Genomic DNA, 27,691 nt, shown 5'->3' with positions numbered 1-27,691 from the left:
TGATTAACCAACCATACGGATTAATTTATCTAATAAGACTGGAAAAAATGTGTTTAGTTGAAAACCCAACCCCAAAGTATTCATCTTGAAACAAGTGGCTTCATCTAAGGGCAGCAAAGACTGTGGGACAGCCTAGGAAGGAATTTTCACATTGACTTCTGAAAGCTTGAGCTCTCTTGAAATCTGATTGCTTAAAAAGACAAAGAATGCAACTTGAAAATAAATATATTCACAATCTGTAGAGTTATAGTCTCCTTATGACCCCAATGCCCTTGGGAGTGCCCAAGAAACTCAACGAGTCTAAAATGCCACAATGTCGTAGTATCTGCACCGTGAACATAGTATACTACAAAACAAAATAAATTCTTTAACCAGTGTCCTCCAAATCTCCATGTGGACTTGCTTGCATTTTTCTGGATGATTTTCATTCTTCTTACCCTAACCTTAAAGTTCTTAACAAAATACCTTAATGGCTGGGCATGGTGGCTCACGCCTGTAATCCCAGCACTTTGGGAGGCCGAGGTGGGTGGATCACTTGAAGGTCAGGAGTTCAAGACCAGCCTGGCCAACATGGTAAAACCCTGTCTCTACTAAAAATTAAAAAATTAGCTGGGTGTGGTGGTGAGCATCTGTAATCCCAGCTACTCAGGAGGCTGAGGCAAGAGAATCACTTCAACCTGGGAAGCGGGTGCTGTAGTGAGCAGAGAATGCGCCATTGCACTCCAGCCTAGGCAACAGGGTGAGACGCGGCCTCAAAAACAACAACAACAAAAAAAAACAAAAAAATACCCACTCATGTTTGAGCAAAGAGGTAAATATACACACATTCCACTACACAGATCTGTACACTTGCAAGCACATTGGCTAGAGATACACAAGTGGTAGAAGTAGTGAATGTAATTAAAAAGAGTCCACCTGGTCACTTTTATGGGTAAAAATAGTAAGACCCAAAGATATTATTCTGTGCTAATATTAAAGAATCTATAGATTAAAATTCATTGGCTTCAAGTAAAAAAGGTCATATTTGTTTTCAGGCCCGAATGTGTAAAGCACTAAAATGAAGACTGTAGCTCTCTAAATGCCAGCTGAATACTTTCGGGTGGGGTGTAAGAGAAGAATTTAAGGCAATCCAGTAGCTAAGATATTTCCAATTAAAGCTTTATCTTTCAGAGCATGTTCTATTTCTTTCTCTTCAATCTTGAAAAACACCTGGAAAGAAAAGAAAAGGATTTTTTACACTGGAGAACTCACAAAAGCAAAGTTGTCAGTACACAAACTTCTACCATATTAAACTTTTTCTCGCAAAAGCCAAGCAAGTTAAACACTTTCTTTTTCCAATGGCCTGAAAAAATATTCATATCACACTCCCATCTTTACACCCCTTAAACCTTACCTAACAAAAAACGACTTGTTTAACTAATTGTGGTCATCTTGTTTAACAATAAACCTTTACTTTAGCATCAATCTACAAAATAGGACAATTAAAAACACTGTCACAAAAAAGCAGTTGTACCTTTGTCAAACGGGTTTCCTTGTTTCTCTTTAATCCTAAAATGCCCCTGGCTTCCAAGAGCCCTGAAAGTGACAAACACTCTGACTGGTCCACAGCCGCCACCTGCTGTTTGCGACAGACTTTACTGTAGGCTTCATATAACTGGTAGGAAACAAGGGAGAACAAATGCTGCTTAAAAGTCACATTGCTTATAGCCTTTAATCATTTAAGAAACCTGAGTCTAGGTTTGCAAAAACTTATCTGAATACCCTATTTCTTCCTCTTTTCAATAAAATCCTTGAACAGGCTTCTGTAGATATTCCCGAAAACCTATACAGTAATGTAGGAAAGGGGCTTTATATATTTCCTAGAGAGATGCAGAAATGAAGGGGAGGATAGGGAAAAGATTAATGGTAAACTCTCAACCACAACCCAAGGGAAATGGGTGCCTTTTATATAGTACCAGTATTAATTCTCACTGTTAAAATCCATTTTAAATTCATCATCAGCTGAAGTATCATAGGCCTTTTGGGAAATACCTGCTCTGCAAAGCAGATTCTGATCTCTACCTCCGTTCCGTCTGCTTCATCCCAACTTACCTTCCCCAGAGTGACCTCTTTGATTTTCAACTGCCTGATCAAGAGCATCAAAGAACAGACCAAGATCTTCTGCTGAAGAGGGAAGGAATCTTGTGCTCCTTCTTGGCTCAAGGTCATCCTGCCACCATCAACTTCTGAGATGACTTGGGATATGTGAATAAGACCAACCCTCTTGGGAATCAGAGGCTCAGAAGGTGATTTACCTATAAAGTAAATAAGCCAAGCTTAATTTGATTTCTAAAATATTGTGTGTATGTATGTATGAAGAGACAGATGATACTAAGTTTGAGCTAAAGGAAATTCAAGTACAGTCAAATGGTGGCAAAGCAGAGGTTTTTTTTTTTTTTTTTTTGAGACGGAGTCTCGCTCTCTCGCCCAGGCTGGAGTGCAGTGGCGCAATCTCGGCTCACTGCAAGCTCCGCCTCCCGGGTTCACGCCATTCTCCTGCCTCAGCCTCTCCCAGTAGCTGGGACTACAGGCGCCCGCCACCACGCCCGGCTAATTTTTTTTGTATTTTTAGTACAGACAGGGTTTCACCGTGGTCTCGATCTCCTGACCTCATGATCCGCTCGCCTCGGCCTCCCAAAGTGCTGGGATTACAAGTGTGAGCCACCGCGCCTGGCCAAAGCAGAGGTTTTAAATCTCTACCCAGAGGCCAAAGGATGAGAGATAATGCTATTCTCTTAAAGATGTCAAAATAACGTGGGATGACTTAAAAAGTAGGGTTACCCTTTCTCTGGGCCAAATATTGAGCTATTTTGTCCTACGGAATGTAATTTAATATCAGAGGAACAAAACCCAACTCATGAAAGGACCAGAGAACTACTGTATTTTTTTTTGGGACAGGATCTCTGTTGCTCAGGCTGGAGTGCAGTGGCACTAGCATGGCTCATTGCAGCCTTGGCTTCCTGGGTTCAAGTGATCCTCCTGCCTCAGCCTCCTGTGTAGCTAGGATTACAGGTACGTGCCACCACACCAGGCTAGTTCCTAGTATCTCAGAGGTATAGAATAACAGAACCTTGAAGCAAAGATGGTGACTGTGCTTGGTAATTAAGAAAGGAAAAAAAAGGTCGGGCGCAGTGGCTCGCGCCTGTAATCCCAGCACTTTGGGAGATCAAGGCGGGCAGATCACCTGAGGTCAGGAGTTTGAGACCAGCCTGCCCAACACGGCGAAACTCCGTCTCTACTAAAAATACAAAAATTAGCTGGGTGTGGTGGCAGGCGCCTGTAATCCCAGCTACTTGGGAGGTTGAGGCAGAAGAATCACTTGAACCCGGGAGGCAGAGGTGCAGTGAGCCAAGGTTGTGCCACTGCACTCCAGCCTGGGCGACAAGAGTGAAACTCCGTATCAAAAAAAAAAAAAAAAAGGAAAAAAAAGTTGGAAAATTACCTAATATTTTGGATCAAATGAGTGGCTAAATGTGGTGAGTGAAGTCGCTGCCATATCAGCCCTTCAGATGGCTTCCCCAAATGACCTTTGAGGTTTGGTTCACTTGCCCAAGCTGATTAGCAGTAGAGCAACACTTGAGAAAATGTCATTGGATATGCTAGCAGATAGCACTATCTTTTTTTTTTTTTTTTGGTATTTTTTGTAGAGATGGGGTTTTATCATGTTACCCAGGCTGGTCTTGAACTCCTTAGCTCAAAGCAATCTGCCCTCCTCGGCCTCCCAAAGCACTGGGATTATGGGCGTAAGCCACCATGCCTGGCCAGATATCATCATCTTAATAACAGCCAGGGGTTGGGAAACTGCCAATAAACTGCATAAGACTATATCCTTAGCAAACTACTGTAGGAACAGAACACCAAATACCACATGTTCTCACTTCTAAGTGGGAGCTAAATGATGAGAACACATAGACACATAGTGGGGACAACACACACTGAGGCCTACAGGAGGGTGGAGGGAGAGGATCAGGAAAAATAACTAATGGCTTGAGCTCAGGAATTCATGACCAGCCTGTGCAACAAGGCGAAACCCCATCTCTACTAAAAATACAAAAAAACAGCCGGGTGTGGTAGTGTGTGCCTGTGGTCCCAGCTACTCAGGAGGCTGGGGTGGGAGGATGGCTTGAGCCTGGGAGGAGGAGGTTGCATTGAGCCAAGATCATGCCACTGCACTCCAGCCTGGGTGACAGAGTGAGACCCTGTCTCAAAAAAAAAAAAGACTATGGCCTCATCGTTTGGAGATGCATGAATTCCAAGACAGAAACATGTTCTGTAACAACCTTTGCCTGAAGTTACTTCCTGAAATCACTTGCAGTTGCCCCACAACAATTTACTTCTATAATATTACATTACCACAAAGGGATGCTGCAGAAGACTAATGGAGAAACCGGAGATCACAGATCAAGTAAGAGAATCTTAAAACTGAAAGGAATTTAAAAGTCTATTTTTACTCCCTATCCAATGGCCGAGTCCTCTCTAAAACAATCTCAACAAGTGGCATCTATCCAGCTTTTGTCTGAATATCTTCAATGCTGGAGAACCCACTGTTTCAAGGAAGCCCAGTTAGTTCTAGTTATTATAAATTTTCTTCTTATATTTAGTTGAAGTCATTCTCCCTACAGCTTTCTGGAGCCATTGAAAGCCAATCTCAACCTGGTATGGTGGCTCATGCCTGTAATTCCAAAGCTGTGGGAGGCTGAGGCAGGAGAATCACTTTATCCCAGGAGTTTGAGACCAGCCTGGGCAACATAAGGAGACTCCTCCACCCACTGACTCTACAAAAATTTTAAAATTAGCAGTAGCTGGAGCTGGGGAGGCTGAGGTGAGAGAACTGCTTGGGCCTGGAGGTTGCAGCTGCAGTGAGCCATGATCACACCAGCCATAACTGCACCACTGGACTCCAGCCTGGGAGACAGAGCAAGATCTTATTTCACACAAAAAGAATTTAAAAAAAAAGAAAAAAAAAAAGAAAAAAGCCAATCCCACACAAACCAAAGTCAAAAGATAGAACGTACAACCTCTTTACCTTTTTGAATTATGTTTGTGCTAGTGGTGCTCACAGGGGCCAGTGACAAGCCTAAATGTTACTGGTGGGGAAAAAGGAGGAGGAAAAGAGGATAATCTGAAAAGTTGAAAACGAGGAAGAAACCAGTATCTAAGTCTATACATTGGCATATATTGCCTACTATTAGCCTAAGCACTATTTTTGGCTACTTCTGAAATATTTTTAATTATTTTATTTTAGCAAACTGATGAAAAAAAGAAGAATTTCATGCAGAACTATAATGCCAGAAACAATTTTACTAACTCCCAGTCAGTGTAGGAGTGAAAAAGTAACAATCAAATCTTATTATTCTGTTTATAAAGACTAACACTGGATATCAAATACTGTAAGATATGTAGTTCATGGCCATTTTACATTTGCCACAACCAAAACAAGGCTGAGGGAATGGAAAATTAATTTTGTCATTTGTGATAGCATGTAGCTTACTGTACTAGTATGATCTTTTTACCTCTACCCTCCAGACTTTTTTAAAAGCTTGAGATATCCCAAGTTGAACTTATAATTCTTCTTATTATTATTCTTTTGGGACAGAGTCTCGCTCTGTTACCCAGGCTGGCAGTGCAGTGGCACCATCTCGGCTCACTGCAACCTCTGCCTCTCCGGCTCAAGTGATTCTCCTGCCTCAGCCTGCCAAGTAGCTAGGACTACAGGCGCACACCATGCTTGTCTAATTTTTTTTTTTAAGTTCTGGGATACATGTGCAGAACATGCAGGTTTGTTACATAGGTATACATGTGCCATGGTGGCTTGCTGCACTCATCGACCTGTCAGCTAGGTTTTAAGTCCCGCATGCTCTCCCTCCCTTTGGCCCCCACCCCCAACAGCCTCCAGTGTGTGATGTTCCCCTCCCTGTGTCCATGTGTTCTCATTGTTCAACTCCCACTTATGAGTGAGAACATGTGGTGTTTGATTTTCTGTTCCTGTGTTACTTTGCTGAGAATGATGGTTTCCAGCTTCATCCATGTCCCTTAAAAGGATATGAACTCTTTGTAGAAACAAGGTCTCACTATATTGCCCAGGCTGGTCTCACAATCCTGGGCTCAAGCGATCCTCCCACCTTGGCCTCCCAAAGTGCTGGGATTACAGGTGTGAACCACCCCACCTGGCTTCACAATTCTTTTACCCAATTCTCCCTTATTTATCAGGCTTTGCTTTCACCTATATTAAGACCTAAAGCACACACAACATAAGCACCCAGAGAGCTGATCCAACCTCATTGTCTACAAGTTTCATTTCTAGAGCTTGGAAAGAAAACTTACTCTGTCCCAGCCATTTACGCAATCAATACCCTGGGAACTCATTTCCAGTAATGCATGAACTATAGTACTGGCAGGCAAGATTGAAATAAAGTAGATGAAACAGACTAAAAATGGGTAAGTTTGGATTTAACTATGTTCATTTCATCTTTCTACCTCTTTCCTCAGAAAAGCTAAGCTTCCAGTTACAAAGGAAGACAGAAAGGAGATAAACTACTTACATTCAGACAGTGGTTTGAGAATAGTCTGGCTTTTGACATCTGACTCTACAATTTCAATAGCTCTCCTATAAAAAAAATTTCTAAAATTAATTTAGTCTGAGCCAAACCAAACACACCAAACCACCCGCCTCAAAAGCAGGCACATTAATGACCATTGCTCAAAGACTGCAACTATGAGCAATGGTCATGTAGGCTAACATGGTTTAGCCTACACATATCCTACGTGTTAACTTTAAAATTATGATGTTTTATAATTTTAAAGCCCCCAAACAAAACTGGGTTATTTCTCAGATAAGGGGACTTAATTGCTTTGAAATAATTCATGGACGTCAGATTTGAGAAACTTCAATGGTTTCCTCCTAATAGATGCCAAGTAGGTCATCATACATTAAGCCAATGATAACATTTTGGATGAGGAGAAAATGTCATGGGTAGGAGAGAGGATATGTAGTGTGGGTGACTGACTAAAGGGAGCCAGCACCACCCATACACACCAAACCTAAAAGGGATATCTTCAGTTATATATACATAGGATATGCGTAGGCTAAACCACGCTAGCCTACATGACTATTGCTCATAGTTGCAGTCTTTACCCAAGTAGTTTGCTGATTAGGGGAAACTTTCAAATTCAGGATCACGCAATCTAGCAATAGGAAGAGCTTACTCTCCCACTGCTCTCTCCAAAGTACTTTGCCCACAGGAAGCCATAAGCCAGACCTAGGTCTTCTGTATGTCAACAGGGGGAGGTTGGACCAGCAGGCCAGCACAGCAAGTATCATTTTAATGGACCCAGTGTCCCTACTGGGAAGGAAGAAATTTCATCAGTTGGCACAGAGGCTTTCCCCAGCAGGAGGGGCAGGAGGACGGGAAGGGAGAAAGAGGTCTGGAGTACAACTGTGGGGGACCACCAACTGGAGGGAAGAAGGGGTGCTCACAAAAGGAAAGGAAGGGGAAAAAGTCTAAAGGCAAAGATGGTTCAGGTCCATAAATAAATCTGCTTGAGACCAGCTAATGGAAAAGTAAACTGGAGTCTTTTTTAATACAAATGTAATTAACCAATCTATAATCACCACAGGGAGTGCCAGCAACATCTCATTTGTTTCTCCCTCTGTAGGTAATGGACTGATAATGTTTCAGACATTAACACGGTGGAAATCCAGAGCTCCCCACTGAGAAACAAGTCCTCCTTTCTGAGCATAAAAAAGTAGCAGAACACAGCCTCTTAAGCCACATTCACTTGAGTTACATGAGACAATTAACAGCATTTCTTTTTTTTTTTTTAATAAAAGAAGGCAACAGAGCCATAACTCACCTGCAAACATCTAGTGCTTTGCGAACATCTCCTGAAACAGCAGAGACTTTGCGCGCACAGAATTGAATTGCAGCATTGTCCAGAACCTGATCTCTAGATACCTTCAGACAAGACATAGAAGATGACAGTTTGAACCATAAGATTCTCCCTCTGTAATTTAGGTCCCAAGCATAAATATTGTCACATTTAACCCTAAACTTGATTGGCAACTCTTCAGGGTTAAAAAGATGCCTTTTCTTCTGATAAATAATGGAGACGTTTGAGAGTTTTCACACATTTAAGCATTTTGTATGGATGTGGGAGAAGTTCATAAATGGAAAAAAGCAATCAACTGAAATTAGCAAAAATAAAAAATCTATTTAGTCACTTTCAACAGAAAAAGTTTTTTCATAGGCCCCCCTTTTTTTTTTTTTTTTTTTGAGACAGAGTCTCTCTCTGTTGCCCAGGCTGGAGTGCAGTGGTGCAATCTCGGCTCACTGCAAGCTCTGCCTCCCGGGTTCACGCCATTCTCCTGCCTCAGCCTCTCCAAGTAGCTGGGACTACAGGCGCCCGCCACCACGCCCGGCTAATTTTTTTATATTTTTAGTAGAGACGGGGTTTCACTGTGGTCTCGATCTCCTGACCTCGTGATCCGCCCGCATAGGCCCTATTTTTTAAAGGTCATTAAAGAAAGCACTTGAGGCCGGGTGCCGTGGCTCACGCCTGTAATCCCAGCACTTTGAGAGGCCGAGACAGGCATATCACCTGAGGTTAGGAGTTCGAGACCAGCCTGGCCAACACGGTGAAACCCCAGCTCTACAAAAATACAACAATTAGCTGGGCGTGGTGGCAGGTGCCTGTAGTCCTAGCTACTCAGGAGGCTGAGGCAGGAGAATCGCTTGAACCCGTGAGGCAGAGGTTGCAGAGAGCCGAGATCACGCCATTGCACTCCAGCCTGGGCGACAAGAGCAAAACTCCGTCTCAAAAAAAAAAAAAAGCACTCGGGTGATTCCTCTAACTCCTTTTATTTCAACACTGAGACACCCAGTAAATGAATGAAGCAGAAATTCACATAAAAATGTTCTCACTATGGTCCATAGGAACTCCCTTGCTCCATTAATAAAGCAATCAAGACAAAAATATTTTAGAACTATTGTTAAATTTTCCTAGCACAGGTGATCCAAGGAACACATAATTTGGCAAAATAGTTGGCACTGACCTGATTAAGTCGATCTTGCAAAATAGTGACTATCTGGTTTCTGGTATAAGGTGGGAAGTTCAACAGCTGTGGCTTACATTTTTCTCTAGCTTGAAGCCTAGGCAGAATTCTATCTGTGAGATCCAGGGTATTAGCAATACCTAAGGAGGAGATCAACAACATTGATCATTGGTCAAATTATCCTAAAGGGAAAACTAAATCCTCTGAAAGCTAAATAAATTTCCAGTTATAGAATCTAGCATTCTAATTGTTGCTTCCCACTTGTCTCCTACCCCATCCCAATAGATAAGATGTATCTATTAGGTAAGATGTACATAGTCATTTAACTTTCTTATTTTGACACGGCAGAAAGCTGGTTTAAGATAAAATAGCTGATAAATAAGCTGAATATATATTAAAAAAATACTTTAGAATCACCATGTAACATTAACAATTGAGCACTAACCAATCAGCACCAAGCGAGAATTGCTTAGCCATGGCCATTCAAATAGCGTGTACAATACATCCTGGCCTTTGCTGTCCAGTTGATCCATCTCATCCAATATCAACACACTATAAAAAGAGAAACAATTAGTATCCATATTCACCTTCTTAACCCTCTAATGTTTGATATAGGCTGACTTCAGGTCACTTTCCTAAAGCTGAGACCAGTTTAAAGATCATAATCTATCCTATCTCTAGTTACTGCTACAAGGATACCCCACATCATCTACAAGCAATCCAATTTAAAATTAGGTGTATCTTCCTTCTCTTCTTTCCCTTTAAGTTTATGTAACTATCCTTCAGAGAGCAAATATACAAAATGTACTTTTTATGGGCAACAGACCTTGCAGATTTTCACAGAGCAACATGAAGCAGAACAATACTTACATCATGGGGCCCTTCTCTGTAGTCATATGTTTTTCCAATTTCCTCATCATGTCCTTCCCAGCTGGCCTGGATACCTCTTCCTGACAAATCTCCTGAGCAATAGCTGGGAATACAGCCTGGGCACTCCTCAAGGACATGCAATTCAGCATGATAGTTTTAAAGCCTTTCAGTTCCTTCTGGGAAAAAAAATGCAAATATGGGAGTTATTTTGGCCTCAGAAAATAAAGATCTGATAGAGCCTAAACCGTCTTTGAAGAGCTAACAGCACGTAAGGAAGCTCTACTTTCATTTGGAAAGATTTAAACAATGAAATTACAAATGTCTTATTTTGAAGAAACCCTCAATCTTCTAAACTTCTACTCTTTTCTTTTCTTTCTTTTTTTTTTTTTCTTTGAGACGGAGTCTCACTCTGTTGCCCAGGCTGAAATGCAATGCCACAGTCTCAACTTATTGCAACCTCTGCCTCCCGGGTTCAAGTGATTCTCCTGCCTCAGCCTCCCAGGTAGCTGGGATTACAGGGATGCACCACCACACCCAGCTAATTTTTGTATTTTTAGTAGAGATGGGGTTTCGCCACATTGGCCAGGCTGGTCTCCAACTCCTGACCTCAGGTGATCCACCCGCCTCAGCCTCCCAAAGTGTTGGAATTAGAGGTGTGAGCCACCACACCAGGCCTACTCTTTCTTAACTCTTTTTTTTTTTTTTTTTTGAGATGGGAGTCTTGCTCTGTCGCCCAGGCTGGAGTACAGTGGCGTGATCTTGGCTTACTGCAACCTCCACCTCCGGGTTCATGCCATTCTCCTGCCTCAGCCTCCCGAGTAGCTGGAACTACAGGCGCCCACCACCACGCCTGGCTAATTTTTTTTGTATTTTTAGTAGAGACGGGGTTTCACTGTGTTAGTCAGGATGGTCTCAATCTCCTAACCTCGTGATCCGCCTGCCTCAGCCTCCCAAAGCGCTGGGATTATAGGCGTGAGCCACCATGTCCAGCCTTCTTTTTCTTTTGAGACAGTCTCACTCTGTCACCCAGGCTGGAGTACAGTGGCGGGATCTCAGCTCACTGCAACCTCTGCTTCCCGAGTTCAAGTGATCCTCCTGCCTCAGCCTCCCAAGTAGCTGGGATTATAGGCACCTGCCACCATGCCCGGCTAATTTTTTTTTTTGTATTATTAGTAGAGACAGGGTTTCACCATGTTGACCAGGGTGGTCTCAAACTCCTGACCTTAGGTGATCCACCCACCTTGGCCTCCCAAAGTGCTGGGATTACAGGTGTGTGCCACTGTGCCTAGCCCTCTTTCTTAAGTGCCAGCCAGGCACAGTGGCCTACACCTGTAATCCCAAAACTTTGAGAGGCTGAAGCAGGTAGATTGCTTGAGCTCAGGAGTTCAGGACAAGTCTGGGCAACATGGTGAAACCCTGTCTCTACAAAAAATTAGCTGGGTGTAGTGGTGAGTGCCAGTATTCCCAGCTCTCCAGGTGGCCGAGGTGGGAGGATCACCTGAGCCCAAGAGGTCAAGGCTGCAGTGAGCTGAGATCACACCACTGCACTCCAGCCTGGACAACAGAGTGAGACCCTGTTTCAAAAACAAAACAGGCCGGGCGCGGTGGCTCACACCTGTAATCGCAGCCAACACCGGCGGATCACGAGGTCAGGAGATTGAGACCATCCTGGCTAACACAGTGAAACCCCGTCTCTACTAAAAATACAAAAAACATTAGCTGGGCATGGTGGCGGGCGCCTGTAGTCCCAGCTACTCGGGAGGCTGAGGCAGAAGAATGGCGTGAACCTGGGAGGCAGAGCTTGCAGTGAGCCGAGATCGCGCCACTGCACTCCAGCCTGGGCAACAGAGCGAGACTCCGTCTCAAAAAACAAAACAAAACAAAGAAACAAAAAATCCAAGTATCATTTTACCAAGAGTATCATAATTCAGACTCTCAATGTACCTTGAGGTCTTGCAGAATCCGGCTTAAGCAGGCAGTTTTTCCAGTTCCAGGAGCACCAGAAAGGTAAAGGCTTCCAGCTTTTTTCCCACAGATGTGTTCCCTCAGGAAATTCCTGATGACATCCATCTCCCTTTCCCTGGCAGGCAGCCGATCTGGGACAGCTGTGTTCAGGACCAGCTTTGCTTGCTGGTAGCAAGTGCCTATGCCAGACATAAAAGGTCAATTAGACACAACAGAAAGTGAATGAGAAGACCCACTGGGTGGTTTCATTTGGAGTCATCAGCCTTGGTTACAATGGCTGCACTAACAGTTGCCATGTAAGAACAAACCTTCTTGCTTGAATAGTCTCACACATGCAGATTCTTTCTCCAGTGGACATCTCTGCTCAGTATTTGTTGTGATCTCTTGACTTTTTCTAACTGAAGAAAGTATTTTGTTTTGGTGAACTTTGGCTAGTTCTCTTTTGCTAGGAGACTTAATTATCAGCTGATTGTCAAATACCAATCTTCGTCCCTTAAGTGTCTGTGAATGAGGGGGACCATTCTCTTTCTTGCCTTGCTTTGGTGGAGAACAAGGAGGTAAATGGGGAGTGTTGCATAGGTTGTCATCGCCTGAAACATAATAAAATAAAAATATAGTCACTTATAGCATTGGATAGTAAAAGGATGTGCAAGACCTCTGCCTCTCCCAGAAAGAGGTGAATTTCTACCTCAGTCAGAACCACCAAAATAAAATGCCTTCTCACTTAGCGGCAAATATTGGCCACCAGATGGCACCACTGATCTCACTACAGTAGTTCCTTTATCCACCGTTCTAGTTACCCTCAGTCTGAAAATACTAAATGGAAAATTCCAGAAATAAACAATTGACAAGTTTTAAATTGCATGCTGTTGAGTACCATGATGAAATCCCGCACCATCCTACCCGAGACATGAATCATCCCTTCAGCCAGCATATCCACACTGTATATGCTATCCACCCACTAGTCACTTAGTAGCTGACTTGGTTATCAAATCAAAAACACAGTATATGTAGGGTTTGGTACTATCCTCGATCGCAGGCAACCACTGGGGGTCTTGGAATGTATCCCCCATGGATAAGTGGGGACTACTGCATTTAGTAGAAACCAAATGGGTTTTAGTAGGATGAAATTGTAAGGCTGTTTTGAAACAGGTTTTCTCAACCTTGGCACCACTGACATCTTGGACCAAATAATTCTTCATTGTCAAGGAGCTGTCCTGTGCATTGTAATGTCTAGCAGCATCCCTGGCCTCTATCCACTATGCTAGTAGCAACCCCCAGCTGTAACAACCAAAAATGTCTCCAGAAACAACCAAATCACCCCCTATTTAAAAACAAATGTTCCAAAACAAGAAAGAATTAACAACCACTGTCCTAAAGGATGGAAAATATTCATCATGTCACCTTGCTTAATTTCACAAATATTGAGGTAAGTTTCATAATACCATGTAACTACAAGGTAACTTAAAACACTGACAGAACTAAGTTCAGTATTAAGGAATTGAAGATCAGACTTACTAAGTAGTTCAGAAAGTGACCTCAGTAAGTGGCTTAACTCTGGAGTTCGGTAAGCACTTAGCAACCATTCTGAAAATAACTAAAATGAAGAGTAGTCTTAGGCCAGGAGCGGTAGCTCATGCCTATAATCCCAGCACTTTGGGAGGCCAAGGCAGTTGGATCACCTGAGGTCAGGAGTTCAGAGACCAGATTGGCCAACATGGCGAAACCCCATCTCAACTAAAAATACAAAAAAAAAAAAAAAAAAACCCGGGCTTGGTGGTGGGCGCCTGTAATCCCAGCTACTTGGGAGGCTGAGGCAGGAGAATCGCTTGAACCCAGGAGGCGGAGGTTGCAGTGAGCCAAGATCGCCCTATTGCACTCCAGCCTGGGAGATGGAGCGAGACTCTGTCTCAAAAAAAAAAAAAAAAGAAAGTCTTAACTGAACTTAGAAAGCTTCTTCAAAGGACACACATCTTACCAAGAAAAGAAAGGTCACGAGCTGCTAGTGAAAAAGTGATATAATGTATGGTTTACCCAGACGTTTCCTGGGGCTGAGAGGCAGGACTTTCACACGAGGAGAACAGGTTACAGCTTGGACATTTGTTGGTTCTAGTTTGGCATCACTGGAGTTTTTAGTTTTGTTCAATGCCCGAGACAGCTTCTTTTTTGGAAAACTGATTGTAGCCTGTGCCTGGGATCGGGTTTGAGGCATGATGGCAGCACAGCTAGATAAAAAAAATAAGAGGACAACTAGTCAATATGTGAAAGTGAAGAGAAAATAACTAACATGGAATTTATTTATACTGATGATTAACACTTATTTCCTAAGTAAATTATGTTATCACACTTATTTTAGCATTCACTTTTGCTTCACATCCAAATCTATGCAAGAACAGCTGACATTTGTTGTCTACCTACTACGTGGAAGGCGCTGTTATAAACACTTTAGGTACCAACTCGTTTAACAACGATCTTAGAGGTAGGTACTATTATTAGCCTTTATTGTACACATGAGAAAACTAAGATAAACAGTGGCCCAAAGTCACAGAAAAACGGGAATGTAACTCCAGGCATCTGGTGCCAGAGCCCAAGTTCTTAACCAATTGAGCGATGCAATAACAAGTTACCTGAAATGGGCCGGGCGCGGTGGCTCACGCCTGTAACCCCAGCACTTTGGGAGGCCAAGACGGGCGGATCACCTGAGGTCAGGAGTTCGAGACCAGCCTGACCAACATGGTGAAACCCCGTCTCTACTAAAAATACAAAAATTACGGCCGGGCGCGGTGACTCACGCCTGTAATCCCAACACTTTGGGAGGCCAAGACGGGCCGAGACCGTCCTGGCTAACACGGTGAAACCCCGTCTCTACTAAAAATGCAAAAAATTAGCCGGGCGTGGTGGCGGGCGCCTGTAGTCCCAGCTACTCGGAAGGCTGAGGCAGGAGAATGGCGTGAACCCGGGAGGCGGAGCTTGCAGTGAGCCGAGATCGCGCCGCTGCACTCCAGCCTGGGAGACCGAGAGAGACTCCGTCTCAAAAAAAAAAAAAAAATACAAAAAATAGCCAGACGTGGTGGCGGGCGCCTGTAGTCCCAGCTACTCGAAGAGGCTGAGGCAAGAGAATGGCTTGAACCCGGCGGGCAGAGGTTGCAGTGAGCCGAGATCGCGCCACTGCACTCCAGCCTGGGCGACTAGAGCGAGACTCCGTCTCAAAAAAAAAAAAAGTTACATGAATTGATTTATATAGAACTTCTAGTTTCCTCCCTCCAGGCACGCGGGGTGTCTTTATCACCAGTTCAGCCCAGCGCCCGCCACATTTAGTCTCTTCTCTCCCAAGCCCTCACACTGCAGCTCAGTCTTCCCTCAGTTCTTTCCGCCCCTGCACTCAGTCCTCATTCTAGGCAGCTCTCAACGCACCCCAGAATATTTCCTTCCTACAACTTTCAGCTCCTTCACACCACGCACAACTGCTAGAACTACCCCGAGGGCACCTGTCCTTACCCTGATCCCGATCTCAGACCTCCAGCGAGCTCAGCTCTTTTCCCTTCACTTCACCTCGGGCCTCGCCGGAACCCGCAGCCTTCACCCAGCTCCGCTGCCTCACAGACCCCAGGCCTCCTCGAGCAATCCTCTCCTCTCCACCTCCTCAGTGCAGGATCCTTCTCACGTCTCTCACACGCAGCCTCACGGACTCACCACCACAAGCCCCTGAACAAACTGCACACCTGCAGCAGCAAACTCCAGCCGTGCTCGCGCCAAATCCGAAAGGCCACAGCGTTCCCACCTCCCGCCAAAGCCCAGCCTCGATTCTGATTGGCTCTAGTCACAGAGCCGTTCGCCTTGGGCACCGCCTCTTTGTTTGCTACCAATCCAGTGGAAGAGTTACAGCCAATGAGAGAGCCCCAAGTCTTAGCGTCGCTGTGAAGCCACGACCACTGAACGGGGGGGAGGGAATCTACATCCGGGGCCTCGGTGGAAACACGCGCGATTGCGGCAGGGCGACTCTGGGTAAGGCGGGCCGGCCTCGCCGCAAAGCACGCTGGGAGGCGTAGTCTTTGCTGCCGCGCAGTCCCGCTCTTCCTTCGACTGCAAGTGTCAAGATGTGGTTCCCCTTCTCACTGCCTAACGTACCCATTTGCATCATCCTGATGGGCTAGATTTTCAGAACCGCTACAGGATACCTACCGTTTTGGGTTCTGTGCGCCAGGTATGATGCTAGGCACTTTGTTTACCTCTCTAATGCTCAACCTCGCAAGGTACAAAGTAAAGCTGTATACAAGGTTAAAGATCACAGAATCTTGGTGACAGTGAAGAGCCTAGGATCCAGATCTCCTGATGGCTGAACTAGTGATTTTTATGGTAAAGTTCTACACACCTATATAAAGAAAAACTATGCTTCATCATAGTATCTCTTTATTTGTGCTTCAAAGGTGAGAAACAGAGCCACCTCTTTTGCTTTTATTTCGTTCAACGTAAGAATATTATGTTCTGTGCATCTTCTTACCATTAATCCACACATCGTGGGGAGAGAATTACGACCCCGTAATTTTAAAATCTTTTATGGCGAAACACTAGGATTTCAGGGCCAGGGAAGACAGCTATATAGAAGAGGCAAGCTGAGTTTTTAATGAAAAATATAAATTAGCGCAGTAATTTGAAGGCCAGCTTCCAAAGCCAGTAACTCATCTAAGCCTCAGGTTCCTTTAGAGGCCAGAACCCAATTCTAGGTGATGGTAAACATTTATCTTTTACCCCTCAGTAACAAATAAAATAGAGCCGTAAAGCCTAGAAAGAGGGAAGCAACAATATTACGATCATCAGTGAATTGGTACCTAGTTCATGAAGAGAACCAATATTGAGTGCTTATGTTTACGCCAGGGGCTGTGCTCAGTATTTTACCTACATCACCTTATTAATCTTCACAAGCACCCCCACGAAGCTGGTGTTATTTCACTTTACAAATGAGGGAACTACAGTAGAGGGGAGTTGAGGAAACTTGCCCAAGGTCACACAACTAGTAAGTGGAAGAGCTAGAATTTGAACTCTGACAGAAAATCAAATTCTTGACCACTTTATCATAGGGGGATGATTAGACAGATTCAGGTTCTAAACAGGAAGAGATGGTGGAGTACATTTCGTGAAGGCTTTTTAGCAGCTGAAAACTACAAAAGTGAAGAGAATGGGCTGCCATGAATGGAGAAAGTTACCACACAATGGAAGCTTTTTTTTTTTTTTTTTTTGAGACAAGTCTCGTTCTATCACCCAGGCTTGAGTGCAGTGGCATGATCTCAGCTCACTGCAATCTCCACCTCCTGGGTTCAAGCCATTCTCTTGCCTCAGCCTCCTGAGTAGCTGGGACTACAGGCACGTGCCACCACGCCTGGCTAATTTTTGAATTTTTAGTAGAGGGGTTTCACCATGTTGGCCAGATTGGTCTCAAACTCCTGACTTCGTGATCCACCCACCTCAGCCTCCCACAGTGCTGGGATTACAGGCGTGAGCCACCGCTCCTGGCCACAATGGAAGCTTTTAAAAGGACTAGATGGTATTTCTGATGTCTTAGTAGGACAGTAGAACTCAGGAAGCAGCCTTCACTGTTCATACTTTTATAATATGGGCACCTAAAAATTGCCCTTAATAACCTGAAATGGTAATGTGTACCCAGCCAGCTGCAAGGGGTGGTTATGGTAAACAACCTACCTCGGTTATAAGAAGACAGCAGTGGAAGCTATGAGTACTTAGCATGCATATTGGAACCTACGAAAACACCAGGAAATGGCTGGGTGCGGTGGCTCACGCCTGTAATCCCAGCACTTTGGGAGACTGAGGCGGGTGGATCACGAGATCAGGAAATCGAGACCATCCTGGCTAACACGGTGAAACCCCGTCTCTACTAAAATACAAAAAATTAGCCGGGCATGGTGGCGGGTACCTGTAGCCCCCGCTACTCAGGAGGCTGCGGCGGGAGAATGGCGTGAACCCGGGAGGTGGAGCTTGCAGTGAGCGGAGATCACACCACGCCACTGCACTCCGGCCTGGGCGACAAAGCCAGACTCCGTCTCAAAAAAAAAAAAAAAAAAGAAAGAAAGAAAACACCAGGAAACATAGCAGTGGCCCAAGAAAAGCCTACGGGTGTAAATGACCACCGTGGAAGCAGGCAAATAATCACAGAATGTCAGGACTGAAAGGTTATCTACTTGAAGCTTTTCCTTTGCACTAATAATGATCCTCTAGTAACATGATGCGTACACATCGTATTGTTTCTTGCTTCTGTGTCTTTGTTTTTGCTGTTTCCTCTGTCTGGAATGCCACTAACCATCCATCTACTCTGGCTAACTCCCATAAAGCCTTTTAATACCCTACATAGGTTTCTCCTGGTAGCTATCCTGAAGTCTACTAAACTATGAGTTCCTTGGAGTCAAAGACCATGTCTTAGCCTTGCACAGTGGCATGCATTTGTAATTCCAGCTACTCGGAAGGCTGAGGTGGGAGGATCCCTTGAGCCCAGTTTGAGGACAGCCTGGACAACATAGGGAGACCCCATTTCCAAGTTGGAAAAAAAAAAAGGCTTTTTTTTTTTTTTTTGGTTATGTAGTCTCGCTCTGTCACCCAGGCTGGAGTGCAGTGGCGCAATCTCAGCTCACTGCAAACTCTGCCCCACCGGGTTCAAGCAACTCTCCTGCCTCAGCCTCCTGAATAGCTGGGATTACAGGCGCCCATAATTTTAGTAGACAGGGTTTCACCATATTGGTCAGGCTGGTCTCCTGACCTCAGGTGATCCACCTGCCTCAGCCTCCCAAAGTGCTGGGATTACAGGCATGAGCCACCGCACCTGGCAAAAACAGACTTTTCATCTTCATATTGTAGATGCCTGGTACAGAGTAAAGTGTACAATAAGTACTTGCTGAATAAAGGAATGGAAAGGACATTCTTGCCAAGTGGACATCCACCCTTTGCATAAACACTTGTGGCTGGAGAGCATATAGTCCTTTAAGTCTCACACCCCTAAGCCTAGGAATGGAGAATGAATTCAATTGTGTGAAAATGATCCAGACTGGGCTCCAGTGATGTCAGAGGCAAAGCATTTCCCCAGTTACTCTCTGGGGCAGTCAGAATCCTGAGGGTGACATATTTCTAGTTCTAATTCATTTTCCATAGTTCCTTTACCTCTCTTTGCAGAGTACTAGGAAGTTGGAGACAGGCAGCTTTCTTCCAGTGGGTCGTTTAGTTAGTGGTTAGATTGGGTTGGGAAATACTTAAGAGGCACATTCATGGCAAGCAGCTCTGCCTTAGTAATGGAAGGAAAACTAGTGTCCTTGTCACCTGCTAACTCATACACAGTATCATGGAGAAGGAATCAAATCACACTAGAAGAACCTGTCTGGCATCCTTTTGTGTGAGTGTATGTGTGTAGACACACACACACACACACACACACACACACACACTAGCAATACCATCACAATAAGACAGAATGAATTATAGGGTTAGGAAGTCGAAGGTCATTTAGGCAAGCTCCATTTGCAGGCTATTTCAAGTCAGGAGGAACAATTCAATCAATAAATAGGTAGTTTATTAACCATATTAATAACAATGATGGGTCAAATAATCAGAGATTCAGCCCATCTGGGAAGTATGGATGAAAATGAAAGGAGTCCTTTTTTTTTCCCCCTCCCTCCCTCATCCTCATAGGTTTTTATATCTAAATTATGTGAGAGTGATTCATACACACACCCATTATGAATCAGTAAGAGAAATAACTTCAAGACCTTTGCTAGTGATGAAAGTGCAAGTTAAGCTCATTAAGCCTTAGTGGTTATGATGTCAGCTGACCACAGTAAGGAGAGAATGTCTGGTTGAATTTTTACACCTAAAGTCAAAGTTCAAGAAAACCAGCTAAGATTCAGCTGAAAAAGCAGTGATGAAAAACAGCCAACACCCACATAAAAACCGATACACACATTCTGTATGCTTTGTCCCCACCCTTCTTTTCTTTAGCCTCAATTTGTGAATCTGCCGTGCAACACAGATAGAATTATAAGAGATTCAAGGAAAAGGTCACAAGGCCAGGAAGCCTCCTAGGTTCCCTGAAATCATGGGCAAAGGGAAGTTAGGTGGAAATATAAACTAAGGACTGGCTGGGTGCGGTGGCTCATGCCTGTAATCCCAGCACTTTGAGAAGCTGAGGTGGGACAATCACTTGAGCCCAGGAATTTCAGACCAGTCTGGGCAACACAGGGAGACCCCGTCTTTACAAAAAACTTTTCAAAATTAGCCGGGCATAGTGGTACACACCTGTGGTCCCAGCTACACGGGAGGCTGAGGTGGGAGGATCACTTGAGCTTGAGAGTTGGAGGCTGCGAGTGAGCTATGATCACACCACTGCACTCCAGCCTGGACGACAGCAAGATCCTGTCTCAAAAAAAAAAAAAAAAAAATTAAATAATAAAATAAGGACCATCAGAATCTCCCAGGAAGGGTAACTAGAACTCTAGAACTGTAATTTTCTTTCTTTTTTTTTTTTTTCTTTTTGAGTGCAGTGGCATGATCTCAGCTCAGCGCAACTTCCGCCTCCTGGGTTCAAGCGATTTTCCTGCCTCGGCCTCCCAAGTAGCTGGGACTACAGGCATGCGCCATGTCACCAGTTAATTTTTGTATTTTCAGTAGAGACAGGGTTTCACCATGTTGGCCAAGCTGGTCTTGAACTCCTGACCTCAAATGATCCACCCGCCTTGGCCTCCCTGAGTGCTGGGATTACAGGCATGAGCCATCGCGCCTGGCCAACTAGAACTGTAATTTTCAAAATACAGCTGGAGAGGAGGAGGGAAGACCCTCAGAAAGCTATAGATGAGTCTGCCTAAGTCAGTAGATCTACTTTTTCAAGGGACCTGGAATCAAACCACTACACTTACCCAAATTATGAGGCAAAGGTTTTCTCCCCTCTCTGTGCCACCACTTGAGGCGGCATTCCAGACAAGAGTACACAATTTTCACTTTTTGTTTTTAAGCAAGGTTTAATTAAGCTGCACGGCATCCAGAAGAAAGAAATGTACCAAAGAATCCAACCTGAGACCAGATTATACATTTTAGAGGAGAGGAAAAATCAATGCTATTTGGGAGAGGGAGCACTGTAATCAGAATATAACTCCAAAATAAATCATACAATAAATTATTTTCTAAAAGAAATTGATCCACATGCAGACAGATGAACACACACACACACGCACGCACGCACACGTGTCATTCTAGTCATTTATTCAGTGTTGACTGTGACTTCCATGGAGGGCACCATGAGAAAGGACAAAGATTAGACATGAGAAAAGAAGGCTAGGCCCCATCTTGCCACCAGTGGAATGAGATTTAAGACAACTAGAGAAGGAACCCACTAAATTGCCAGAAACAAGAGTAGAAAGAAACAGCAGTTATTTTAATTGCTTCAAAGAGGGAGAGGAAGCAAGCACAGAAATCTAACGCAAGTAAAGGCACAATGAATGTGGAGTTGAATGGAACCAAACCCTTTCTTCGGTTAAAGTTATCCTTTTTTTTTTTTTTTTTTTTTTTTTGCGTGTGGTTTTGATGGTGGTGGTAGTTTTGTTTCGTTTTGTTTTTAAGAGATGAGTCTTGAAGGCAGAGTTGTAATGGCCCTCCTCTCTCCCCTCCCATTCCCGAAATTAGGGTAGCTTAACAGAAAGCCACCTTGACCACATGGCCACGGACTGAGATTCAATGGGGAAAGAAAGACTGTAGCTGGAATGTGAAGAATTTGATTTGCAGTTGATTGCAGGTTGGGTTTCCGGAAGGGCAGACAGCTCAGTGTAGTGCCATCATAGGGCCTCAGATGCCCACATTCCACCCCCAGGGCTTCACAAAAGGGAAGGACCCTGGAGTCACCCTTCTCCCCCACCCCCCATAAGCACTCAGCCTACAGATTATTTCAAGTGATCAGGAGAATTAAAACACACCCCAACCCTGAGTTGCTCTGTAGCAAGTCTATTTACAATTTTTTTCTCACCTCTCCCTGGAGGTAAATCTGGGTTTCAAGTTGGGAAGCCATGGGGTAAGCGAGTTCCCCAGTGCAATGGCCGATGACGAGTATCCTTGCCACTGCCAGTTAGCAGGCTGGGACGAGCTCTTGGTGACAGCAGCCTCACATCCATCAGCTAGGGTAGCCCTAGGTTCTCACTCTGTTGGCCTACGCTGTAAAAATGATGGGGCTCTGCAGTGGAGCAAATCCCCATGACAGAGAAAATCACACCTGGAATATCAAAGTGCTTTGGTCCAGGTTCAGTGACCAGAGAAGGGGAAGAGGGGCATCTAGCTCATTTAAAAACCTGGAGGCCACCACCCTGCTTCCCAGACAGGGCAGTAAGAAACAACTATAAAGTTTTTCCCATTAGGGAAAAACATCACAAAACCAATCCCATACAAGGGCTTTTAAGACAGCTTCCTGATGCTTAGCTGGGCAACGTCTCTTCCTTCTGTGGGGGGACAAGGGAGTTAATGGGACTGGGCAACAGCCTCAACATGAGACCACCCAATCTTTCATGAAAGAGACAACATTCCCACAAGCAGATAAAAAGAGCAGTTTAAAAGGTGAGCAGTTTTAGTGCTTTTGTAGCCAGCCCACCTTAAACCTAAATTAGAAGCTTTTTACAACATACAAAATAGACTGATAACTATGCAGATCACATTCCCATCTTCAAGAGTAAATATACATGGTAATAAATCTATTATTAACAGCGGGACCAAATAACATATAAGGCAAAGACATTTAAACAGGTGTTGTATCATCAACATGCTCTGAAAAAAACTCATCTGACTAGATCTAGACCTAGGCCTTTTTGCATGAGGCCAAGACAACAAGTATACAATCAATACCCATGTGACACAGTCCAAGTGCTGGGGAATATGAGGGGCAGCGGGCCATGGGGAGGAAGATATCAGCCCCAGTGAAAAGCTGGGGTTTGGCTTTACTCGTGATATTTTGATGCTCTATGTCTGAGTAAAGGAGGAAAAAAAAAAACACTGATAACGTTGTACAAAAGGCATCGACTCCCATTTCAAAAATAAATGGGAAGACTTCACAGTCAAAGTTCAGTCACTTGTCAGTATCTGCCCTGGAACTCTGCTGCAGTATCAACTCTTGTACTCTCTCCTTTTCCCTCCACTAGCATCCCCACTCTCAGTTGTGTCTGGTTTGTTTGTTTTCTGAGACGGAGTTTCACTCTGTCACCCAGGCTGGAGCGCAGTGGCGCCATCTCCACTCACTGCAACCTCCACCTCCTGGGTTCAAGCGATTCTCATGCCTCAGCCTCCCCAGTAGCTGGGACTACAGGCACATGCCACCACGCCCAGATAATTTTTGTATTTTTAGTAGAGACGGGGTTTCGCCATGTTGGACAGGCTGGTCTCGAACTTTTGAACTCAGGTGATCCGCCCGCCTTGGCCTCCCAAATTGCTGAGGTTACAGGAGTAAGCCACAGTGCCCGGCAGTTCTGTTTGCTTCAGGATGCTAGGGATACTTCTGGGAGATAACTGCTAACAGATTAGAAAGAAGAATGATACATAAAAAATGATTAGGAAAAGTTTGGTGACAGACCTAATCATGGTCTATCCCAGAGTTAATATGGTCCAGGGGATGGCAAAGGACAGCAGATCCCATACACACTATCCCCGTTGAGCCCTCCCTCACCTAGCACTGGGGAGACTTGGGTTTCACCTGGCACCATGGACAGATCCCTAGCCTGTGATCCAATCAACTGGAAAGGTCCCTAAGACAGTTTAAGCCTGTGATGTGTGTGATTAAATTTTTAAGCTAATTTTCCCCATCCATTTCAAAGAGTAGCCATGGTCTCCTTGCTCTCATGCCACGCTCTGAGCAGCCTCTATACATAGCAACAGTTGTAGAAAACCAAAGCATCTGGTGTGTCCAGCCCAGGAGCCCCATCCTGCTGTCGGAAAAAAAGAAGTCCTCGTCCAATCAGCTTCCTACCTAGACTGGGGACCTCCATTTTCTCTGTGCTCTTTAGGACCTGGAAGACAAAGAAACAACCTATGGCTGGCTGCCAAGGAAGACCTACTGAACTGAGGCAAATCTCAACAAAGTCTTTGTGCTTCCTGGCATAGAAGAGAATCTGAATATCCTCATAAGCCTCTGCTCACTTCTTCACCCTTCTGTACTGTGCTGTGTTAAACCGTGCAGTCCTGGGAAGCCAAGGGTGGTAGAGAAAGGAAGAGTCTGCTCAGTCAGGTGGGCTGTGAACTTCAGTACAGGCAGGACTTAAAAGTCCTTTGCAGCCCCACAAAGCCAGGTCCTTCCATGAGGGGCTTCAACCTGCCCTTCTTTGTTATCCTGGAGCACCTTCCAGGGGCTGAAGGACAGAAAGAGCCACTGACAACTTCAGGGCCAGTCAGAAAAGACTGAGGCAGACTCAAGATTGAGGTTAAGGCCCAGGCCCACGCCCTATCTTCCTATCTCCCACCAGAGGTTTTTGGGGTTTGTGAATCAGGAATGAATGATGCCCTCCATAAAAAGTGACTTTTCTTTCAAGGGCATGGGTTGTAAGGGGGAGGAAAAACATCCCTCAGCTTAGCACCCTGAAGCAGTGGGGTGAGGGGTCCCAGAGGGTTCAAATGGCTCCTGGTCCCTTTGCTGCAGAGAACTGACTAGTTCTAAAATGGTCTTCCGTTTATTTCACCCTTTCTTTTTGTTAAATGTTAAGTTCAACTGATTAGTATTTAGTGTTTATATCCAATTTATCCCTGGGGTGGTGGTAGGGGGGCAGCAGGTGAGAATAAAAACAAAATACCCCTAAAAATAAAGCAGACCCAATTCCTTGCCCTTTCTCCAAATATGACCTTTAAAACAGATCACTTCTTGGCAAACTCCTTTCTTGCTTCACTAAAAATGCTCCCCTCCCACCCATAAGTCCTGGTCATGCCAGCCTCCTAAATGATGAAATATATCTGCCAAGCTTCCCCCACAGTGGACAGGAGAAGGAAGGAGTACTATTCTCCACCCTGCCCTAACAGTGAGTTAATTCATCACAACAAGGCACCTTTCCCCAAGAGGAAGGCAGGAGACACGGAAACTTGGTCCTCATGTGACTAGCAGGGCTTGCTGGAGGAAGGATGGATGCAGGGTTTGAGATCCTACTGTCAATATAGAGTCTGATCACCAAATCCAGAGATGAGATGCATAGATGGAGGCGAGCTGGGAGGACACTTGGAGTCTAGGGGTTGATTGCATTGGAGAAACATGTTAGGAGCTCTCATGCAGGTTTCAGGGGAATGGAAGGGACCAACTGAGAAGAAAAGAAGGTCCATCCTTTTCCTGAGGAACAGGACCAAGCCAGGCTTCACCTGAGAATGGGTGGCAGAGGTGGGGCTCCACGGGCAGCTGAAAAAAAAACAAAATAAAAACCACACACATACAGGTCACCCACCAGAATCTGAACCCACACATTCCTAAAATGAGAGACAGGCTCTTTAAGCTAACCTTTAAAATCTGGGGACTATGTGTTGTTGTTTTGCCTAAGAAAATGAAGATGAGAGGCCAGGCAAGGTGGCTCACGCCTGTAATCCAGCACTTTGGGAGGCCGAGGCGGGCAGATCACCTGAGGTCAGGAGTTTCAGACCAGCCTGGCCAACCAGGCAAAACCCAGTCTCTACTAAAATTACAAAAATAATCCGGGCGTGGTGGCACATGCCTATAATCCTAGATACTTGGGAGGCTTAGGCAGGAGAATCACTTGAACCTGGGAGGCGGAGGTTGGGGTGGGCTGAGATGGCACCACTGCACCTCCAGCCTGGGTGACGATAGGGAGACCCTATTTCAAAAAAAAAAAAAAAAAAAAAAGACAATGAAGATGATGAGAAGCAATTTATTTTTATTTATTTACTTTTTTGAGACAGAGTCTCCCTCTGTCACCCAGGCTGGAGTATAGTAGCGTGATCTTGGCTCACTGCAACCTCTGCCTCCTGGGTTTAAACAGTTCTCCTGCCTCAGCCTCCCAAGTAGCTGGGACTACAGGCTCGTGCCACCACGCCCGGCTAATCTTTCGTATTTTTAGTAGAGACGAGGTTTCACCGTGTTAGCTAGGATGGTCTTGATCTCCTGACCTCATGATCCGCCCACCTCAGCCTCCCAAAATGCTGGGATTACAGGCGTGAGCCACCGCGCCCAGCCTAATTTTGTATTTTTAGTAGAGACAGGGTTTCACTATGTTGGTCAGGCTGGTCTCGAATTCCTGACCTTGTGATCCACCCACCTCAGCCTCCCAAAGTGCTGGGATTATAGGTATGAGCCACTGCACCCGGTGAAAAGCAAATTTTAACCTAAGAAAACGCACAAATTCTACATTCTATGCAATTATGGAAAAACCTTATTATTATTATTCTCACCTCGGTTTGTTTTGCTGGGATATATCCTCTGAAAGTGTTTATATTCTTCTGGAGCAGGAAAGTCTTCTACTGGATGGAAGGAATACTTTGACTCAAAATCATCTGTGAAAATAACAGAATATTAATTCCTATCATCCTTGCTTGTGCTCCCACAGGTCTCTGATCGCTTCGACCCTCCCCACGTACTAATCTCTCAGGCATTCTGAGGTACTGTGAGGACCTACTGCCCCACCAAACCAACCACCCTGAGAACAACAGCAGCATCACCCCGTGTGCCTTGCATGCACAGAGCATGTATTCGAAACCTCTCTGTACCAAGTAATCCATCTTTGAGCCCATTCTTTATTATTTTTTTTTTTTTGACAGTCTCGCTCTGTCACCCAGGCTGGAGTGCAGTGGTGCCCACCACCTCGCCTGGCTAGTTTTCTGTATTTTTAGTAGAGACAGGGTTTCGCCATCTTGGCCAGGCTAGTCTCAAACTCCTGAGCTCAGTCAATCTGCCTACCTGGCCTCCCAAAGTGCTGGGATTACAGGTGTGAGCCACCAGGCCCAGCCAATTCTGGGTGTTAATAACATCTTACAGACTGTCACCACGGGAAAACAGCTGATCTAAATCCAGAAATTGTTAGGAATTAATTTAAAATGGGAATATTTGTCTATGGCTAGTGAAGAGATTTGACCAGATAATTCCCTTTCAGTCCATGTTACCTTCACTTACATAGTTGGGACAGCCATCTCAAGGCTTCTACTCCTACCTTCTATGGCCCCTCCATCAGAAGGCTCAAATTTTCTGTAAGTGCGGCTTGATCACATCCCAAAGGTTTCTACAATAAGGGTATATCTTTAAAGCAAAAATCCTGGCATACCTAATAGGAATAGACTAGAACATGGAGGACTGGGGTAGGTAAGGACAGCAACTATTAAAGAATCTAGAAGCTGGGCATGGTGGTTCATGCCTGTAATCCCAGCACTTTGGGAGGCCAAGGTGGGTGGGTAGCTTGAGCCCACGAGTTCAAGACCAGTCTGGGCAACATGGCGAAACCTCATCTCTACAAAAAAAAAGAACAAAATTAGCCAGGCATGGGGGTGCACACCTGTGGTCCCAGCTACTTGGAAGGCTGAGAGATGGGAGGATTGCTTGAGCTTGGGAGGTCGAAACTGCAGTGAGCTGCGATTACGCTACTGCATTCCAGCCTGGATGACAAAGCAAGACGCTATCTCAAAAAAAAAAAAATCTAGAGTGTCAGGGCTGCAAGGGACCTTTCAGAGATTTCTTCCAGGGGTCCTCAACAGACGGGTCTAACAATAGCCTATGGACAACCTTTACTTAGGGTTACATCTCAGAACCAAGGAATCAGACTCTCT

At 44.8% G+C, this 27,691-nt stretch overlaps 2 protein-coding genes across 12 annotated transcripts in view; both read right to left on the bottom strand.

Annotated features, from left to right (window-relative positions):
- Positions 1–209: 209 nt before the first annotated feature.
- On the bottom strand, positions 210–20,338 carry CDC6 (cell division cycle 6). 6 transcript variants are annotated; one of them, XM_058445075.1, is made up of 12 exons: positions 20,219–20,338; positions 13,961–14,151; positions 12,235–12,516; positions 11,906–12,105; positions 9,962–10,137; positions 9,537–9,643; positions 9,092–9,231; positions 7,894–7,994; positions 6,582–6,646; positions 2,092–2,294; positions 1,514–1,654; positions 210–1,209 (listed from the first exon to the last, which is right to left on the bottom strand). In XM_058445075.1, the coding sequence occupies exons 2-12, from the start codon at positions 14,136–14,138 to the stop codon at positions 1,120–1,122; spliced, it is 1,683 nt and encodes a 560-aa protein (XP_058301058.1). In that variant the 5' UTR covers positions 14,139–14,151; positions 20,219–20,338; the 3' UTR covers positions 210–1,119. The 6 variants fall into 6 exon arrangements, with proteins under 6 accessions (XP_058301058.1, XP_032019432.1, XP_032019433.1 ...); XM_032163541.2 differs by lacking the exon at positions 20,219–20,338 and adding an exon at positions 15,649–15,712; XM_032163542.2 differs by lacking the exon at positions 20,219–20,338 and adding an exon at positions 15,620–15,698.
- A 4,851-nt stretch (positions 20,339–25,189) lies between these two features.
- Positions 25,190–27,691, bottom strand: part of WIPF2 (WAS/WASL interacting protein family member 2) — a 55,233-nt gene continuing 52,731 nt past the window's right edge. For all 6 annotated transcript variants that reach the window (XM_032163536.2, XM_032163535.2, XM_032163537.2 and 3 more), the window contains exons 7-8: positions 26,327–26,428; positions 25,190–25,322 (exon numbers count right to left, since the gene is read on the bottom strand). In XM_032163536.2, the coding sequence (XP_032019427.1) occupies positions 25,282–25,322; positions 26,327–26,428 (143 nt within the window). In that variant the 3' untranslated portion in view covers positions 25,190–25,281. The remainder of the gene's footprint in view (positions 25,323–26,326; positions 26,429–27,691) is intronic.

This window comes from Hylobates moloch, unplaced genomic scaffold (genome assembly GCF_009828535.3).
Source record: "Hylobates moloch isolate HMO894 unplaced genomic scaffold, HMol_V3 SCAFFOLD_10, whole genome shotgun sequence".
Lineage (NCBI taxonomy): Eukaryota > Metazoa > Chordata > Mammalia > Primates > Hylobatidae > Hylobates > Hylobates moloch.
Note: the sequence above shows the minus strand (reverse complement) of the source record. Positions and strands in the feature narration are given on the sequence as shown.

Excerpts from the sequence above, each read along its gene's own strand:
- CDC6 (XM_058445075.1), bottom strand. The coding sequence starts at position 14,138 with ATGCCTCAAACCCGATCCCAGGCACAGGCTACAATCAGTTTTCCAAAA. Across the intron at positions 1,655-2,091 it reads AAGAGGTCACTCTGGGGAAG|TTATATGAAGCCTACAGTAA; the intron begins GTAAGTTGGGAT and ends GTTTCCTACCAG. Across the intron at positions 1,210-1,513 it reads AGGAAACCCGTTTGACAAAG|GTGTTTTTCAAGATTGAAGA; the intron begins GTACAACTGCTT and ends TTTTCTTTCCAG.